Raw genomic sequence first — 5,738 nt, 5'->3', positions numbered from 1 at the left:
TTGTATATTACGGTTTTATAACGGCTTAGAATATGGTTTTTTTTTATATTGTTAAAGGTGGATAAATTTTTTTAATTTGTTAAACTCGAAACCCGACCCGAATTAACCCGACCCGTTTAACCCGAAACCCGAACAAACCGAACTTATTTGGGTCGGTTCTTGGGTTAATTTGTTTTGAGCTCAAACCCGAACAACCCGACCCGAACAAACCGAAACCCGAATAAATAACCCGAAGAACACCCCTACTAGAGGTGCACAAACCGGGTAATTCTCAGGATCCGAAACCGGGTAGAATCGGAACCGGATATGGTCAACAAAAGTCAAAACCGGTTCCGGGTATAGTATGGTATTTGACCGATTCCATGGGGGTTTTTTCGGGTTTTGGGTAGGGTTGGGTTTTGACCGGGTATTGACGGAACCGGTTCCACCGGGTCCGGTTCCGGGTACAGTTCTCGGGGGAAAACCAAAGCCCGGTTCGTACCCACGGGTCGGGTACGGAACCGGTTCTTTTGGGCACCTTTAGTGGGTATCGGTACCGAAATGTTCAGTTTGATACATGCGGTGTACTACCGTATCGGTATTGAAGGTAAAATTTGGGAAATACCAAGTTTTATTCAAGCCCAAGATCGAAAATGCTCGGCTCATTTTGAGCTCGAGACCTCAAGTAGCTTCCAAGCAACCCGACTCAAGTGTTCAAAATATAAAGAAACAAAAGTAGAGGGTCTACACAAACCAACAATATTCTCACCATAACTATATTAACTAAACAATAACAAGACAATAATAACAATAATAATAATATGACTCCTAAAACCCTCTCATCCCTCACCTCATTCACTCCATTTCTTCCTCACCAATTCAAACCCCCAAAACCCATTAATCCAAACCGGACAATAATCATCTGCAAATCAATTAACCCACAAACCCAACCCGAATTATCCGTTTCTCCACCCGACCCACATGGGTCCGGACCCGCTGCCCCGACCCGAGGAGACATATTTCTTGAAAGGCAACAGATTTTGGCAGCTAATGTTATTGAGAAGAAGAATAATAAGAAGAAAAAGAAGGAAAAGATTAGTGGTGTGTTGAAAGGTGTAAGCTTTAGTTGTTACGGGTGTGGAGCTCCGTTGCAGGTTGTGGAAATGGATGCTCCGGGTTATGTTGACCCGAATACTTATGAATTGGTATGTCTTTCAAACCCGGATATATGTTTTGAATTTTGAAATTGAGTTTGTTTGTATTAGAGTATCGACTAGGCTAAAGCTCGGCTCGTTTTGACTCAAGAGAGCTCGAGCTTTTGTTATTTATTAGTTAAAATTATATACTTTTTTAGTTATTGTTTTATATATTTTGAGAAAACCTTAAACGAGCCTAAGCCCGTCTCGAGCTCGTTTAGTACGTTAAATGAGCCAAAATCTTGGCTCGAGCTCGGCTGGTGAGTAGTTTGTTTATATATTTTTTTATAGTTAGTTGCATATATATTCATAATTATTATTTTTTATATATAATATAATGTATGTTATTTAATTAATTTTATTATATTTTTATATATAATAATTTTTGTATAAATATAGTGGATACAAATTATATAAATAGAAAGGTTGATTCTTTTCAAAAAAAAAAGAAAGTTGTTTAAGTTCAGGGGCCGGCTCGAGCTCGATGTGTGTAGTGTGGGTTCGAGCTCGTTTATTAAACGAGCCTTGATAAAAGCCTGGGCTTGATTCAAGTTTTTGATGAGCCGATCTCGAGGCTTGGCTCGCTTAGACCCCTATAGCTAACATACTAGTATATTAGCTTGCAAATATACTTTAGTGAGAAGTTCAAATGTTTCTAGTTCTTTTTCTAAAGCTTGAGCTTGGCTTGCGAGTCATTTTTTCAAGCTCAAGCTCGGCTCATATACTATTTTCAAATTTCAATTAATTTATTTAAATTTTTAGTTATATTTAAATATTTATTTGATGAAAACTGTAACGGGCCAAAGCTCAGATCGAGCTCGGTTGTGTAGCGTGAAATTAATACGTAGAAGTACAAAGGAGTTAAAAATTGAAAATATGCTAGGCTCGTTAAGGCTTGACGAGCCTAAATGATCTTCCCATACAAAGCTGAGCTCGGGCTTGATAACTAAACGAGCTTTATTCGGGCTCGATAAGGCTCGGATCGTTTTGAGCGCTTTATTGATCCGATCTCTAGCAGCTCGCGAGCGGCTCAGCTCGTTTGCACCCCACCCCTAGTGTTAAACTGTTAGTTGATAACATGGTAGGTTTTTAATTTAGGCAAAATTATTAGTTATCTGAATAATGAATAATTTAATACCATGGCAAAATTATTATTAGAATATAAATCTGTTTCTTTTTTTGGTAAATAAGTTAATTATTCTTTGGGCAACTTTGAGCAGATTAGTCAGCCATTTTTTTAGAAATCATTATTATTTTATGTTTTCGAAACAGCTATATTGCTATAAAATATAATGCAACTTGACCCATTTTCACACATTTTGATTTAGTTGGTTTGTTTTTTGGGGGTGCTATTTCATTTGCAGAAGAAGAAACATCGTCAGCTGAGGACGATTCTTTGTGGCAGGTGCCGCCTATTATCCCACGGTCACATGATCACCGCCGTTGGCGGCAATGGCGGGTATGCAGGCGGAAAGCAGTTCGTTACTGCAGTGGAGCTTCGGGAAAAGTTACGTCACTTGCGTCATGAAAAAGCTTTAATTGTAAAACTGGTAAGTCCAATCTGTTTAGGGTTGTCTGCTTACTTAATGATCTTTTAGTTTTACCAATATTATTACTAAAATTGTCACCTCTAATTATTAGGTTATTGATCTTTTAGTTTACAATACTAATGGTTTAGGGTTGTTTGCTTAATCTGTTTTAGGTTGATATAGTGGATTTCAATGGCAGTTTCTTGGCTCACGTGCGCGATCTTGCTGGCGCAAATCCAATAATATTAGTAATAACTAAGGTAATAATATATGTTTTTTTTTTCATTTTCTTTTTGTGATTAAAAGTTAACCGATCTTAATACTTTGCTAATTTTATTTATTTATTTTGTTTGTGCGGTTAATGAAGGCCGACCTTCTTCCGAAAGGGACTGATTTTAACTGTGTTGGTGATTGGGTTGTTGAAGCCACCATGAAAAAGAAGCTCAAGTAATAATTTTTATATATTTGTAATAGTTTTAAGTGTTAACTTTCTTGTTTGCTTTACTATTAGTATCAATCTATATTATTATAATATTTTTTTGTAATCATAAAAGTTTTGGTTTTTGTTGCAGTGTTTTAAGTGTCCATATAACAAGTTCAAAATCATTGGTTGGAATTACGGGAGTCGTGTCTGAAATTCAAAAGGAGAAGAAGGGTCGGGACGTGTATATCCTGGTTCGTAAAATTCACAGTTTCACTACATAAACACTTAAAGCTTTATGCTTTAATGCGTTAATTAGATCCAGTTTAAAAATGTCACGTAAAGCATTGACCTTAATTTATTTTTCTTTCTTTCTTTAGGGAGCAGCTAATGTCGGGAAATCTGCGTTTATCAATGCAGTATTGAGTAACTTACTTTGGAGTTGAGATTTGAGATTTTTAAAGTTCAATTTATTTATTTAGTTAGTTATTTACGTGTTAATTAATTTAATTGGTTCTCATGTAATGCAAGTATGTAACTTTAGTTGTAAAAATACAGAGATGCTATCAGATAACGATCCTGTTGCTGCAATGGCAAGAAAATATAAACCGATACAATCTGCTGTTCCCGGAACCACAGTCGGCCCGATTCAAATTAACGTGTTCCTTGGAGGAGGGGTATATGCATGTTACTCATTTGTTTCACGTTAAATATAAGAGAAAATTTTAATCTTTTTGTGAAATTATATTTTGTCATCTGAAGTTTAAAATTGTTGTATACAGAAAGTATATGATACACCTGGAGTTCATCTTCATCATAGACAAGCTGCAGTGGTTCATTCCCAAGATTTACCTGCCCTTGCCCCTCGCAGTCGGCTCAGAGGTCAATCATTTACAGTATGCACAATTCCTATTTCTTTTCTCTTTTTTTAAATTTCTTTTTGTTAGTTGGTGTTTGGGTTTACATTTGGATAAACAAATGTTGCTTCTGTTAACTATATATACACATTTTAACCTTATTAGAGATTTTTACTTTCATTTCTTAACTTGTCTTTTTTTTTTGGGGCAAAAATGCCATGTCGGTCATTTTATCAATTACTTTATTAAATAAACATATTTTGCGAAGTACATGATTATATGATCACACAACAGAAACACGTCCAAGTATAAATAATTTATAAGAATTTTATAAATAATGTAATCTAAAATTTATAGCCCTGATGTCTAATAATCAATTAATTACTAGCTAACCACAACATTTAGGCCCAAATTCATTATATGGGTCTTTTTTTTCAGCTAAACCGAAACCGAACGGTTTTCAAAAACTAAAAAACCCGAAATTTTGCTTTTGGTTCGTTTTGAGCTCAAAACCGGCCCATGTGCACCCCTCCATAACAACCAAACATCTCCTACCCTTATTTTATGTTTTATTTTATTTTCTTGATTTGTATGTTTTTGTCACCCATAACAGCAAGAGGTTGCTTTGGATCAATGGGTAAGCGAAAAAATGGAGTTTAACAGCTTGACAGGTTTTTCCGTATTCTGGGGTGGCCTCGTCCGAGTTGATATTTTAAAAGGTATCTAACTTTGTAACCATCACTAATCATACAATGCAAAATCTTGCGTTACCGGCCTTCTTTCACATCATCTTACTCATTCTGTACATGTTATTTCTATATTTTAGGTTCTTCCAGAAACTTGTTTAACATTTTATGGACCCAAGGCGGTAAAGCTTCATATTGTACCCACAAATAAAGCAGATGAATTTTACAAGGTATCATTTAAATGTTTAATATTGATAAAGGTTGCAATAAAAATCACTTTATCCAAAAGAGAAAATGATCATTATTGTTAGTCCATAGTGTTTGTAATCATATTTAAAACAATAATTATTTACATAATTAAGAAAAAAAAAACAAAAAATGATCGCGGACAAAACCGACTCAATCTTACTAAAAATAACATGTTTTGACTACTTGGGTCAAATATAAAAGTCAAAATTTTGACTCGATGAAGAATTCTTGTAACTTGTGCAGAAAGAGTTGGGAGGTTTTTTAACGCCTCCAAGTGGACAACAAGTACAAGATTGGGCAGGGCTCGAGACGGCCCGCCAGTTACAAATAACGTTTGACGACACACAAAGGTATGAACTCCATAACAGTAATCGGGTCAAACTAGTCAAAAAGCCATCCAAGTTGTAAAAAACTGGTACAAGTTTTGATCTTTATATGCATGATTCAACAACTTGCAGGCCTGCTTGTGATGTGGCGATCTCGGGTCTAGGCTGGATAACGGTTGAACCAGTTAGTCAAACACTTAAAGAACCCGAGTCAGATTTAGTACAAGAGACCAGGGTGATTTCGTTAGATGTTCATGTTCCAAAGGCGATTGAGATATTTGTGCGCCCCCCACTTCCGATCGGGAAGTTTGGGTCAGAATGGTATCAATATAGAGATTTGACTGAAAAAGAAGAAGAAACAAGACCCAAATGGTACTTTTGAGATCCTTATATTAGGGGGTGTATTTGTCACCTTCATTTTGTATTGTATTCTAGTAGATGTAAACTTGTGCGTTACGGTGGGGTAGTTGATAATATTCAAAACTTTTTATAGAA

The 5,738-nt window shown here is 35.7% G+C and overlaps 1 protein-coding gene across 1 annotated transcript; it reads left to right on the top strand.

Moving 5' to 3' along the window:
* Nucleotides 1-756: 756 nt before the first annotated feature.
* LOC143552215 (NO-associated protein 1, chloroplastic/mitochondrial-like) lies at nucleotides 757-5,738 on the top strand. Its single transcript, XM_077042488.1, has 12 exons — nucleotides 757-1,184; nucleotides 2,540-2,725; nucleotides 2,878-2,964; nucleotides 3,072-3,151; nucleotides 3,277-3,379; nucleotides 3,506-3,551; nucleotides 3,684-3,802; nucleotides 3,908-4,021; nucleotides 4,596-4,698; nucleotides 4,807-4,898; nucleotides 5,161-5,267; nucleotides 5,376-5,738. Exons 1-12 carry the CDS (start codon nucleotides 801-803, stop codon nucleotides 5,623-5,625), a joined length of 1,671 nt encoding a protein of 556 aa, XP_076898603.1. The 5' UTR covers nucleotides 757-800; the 3' UTR covers nucleotides 5,626-5,738.

This window comes from Bidens hawaiensis, unplaced genomic scaffold (genome assembly GCF_021521415.1).
Source record: "Bidens hawaiensis isolate Kalapana, Puna unplaced genomic scaffold, B.hawaiensis_p1.1 tig00016829_1, whole genome shotgun sequence".
Lineage (NCBI taxonomy): Eukaryota > Viridiplantae > Streptophyta > Magnoliopsida > Asterales > Asteraceae > Bidens > Bidens hawaiensis.
This window is presented reverse-complemented; position numbering and strand designations above follow the sequence as displayed.

Bases quoted from the DNA above. Each gene is read 5' to 3' on its own strand.
- LOC143552215 (XM_077042488.1), top strand. From the start codon at position 801: ATGACTCCTAAAACCCTCTCATCCCTCACCTCATTCACTCCATTTCTT. The intron at 3,803-3,907 runs GTATATGCATGT...TGTTGTATACAG, and splicing joins ACGTGTTCCTTGGAGGAGGG to AAAGTATATGATACACCTGG. The intron at 4,899-5,160 runs GTATCATTTAAA...TAACTTGTGCAG, and splicing joins AAGCAGATGAATTTTACAAG to AAAGAGTTGGGAGGTTTTTT.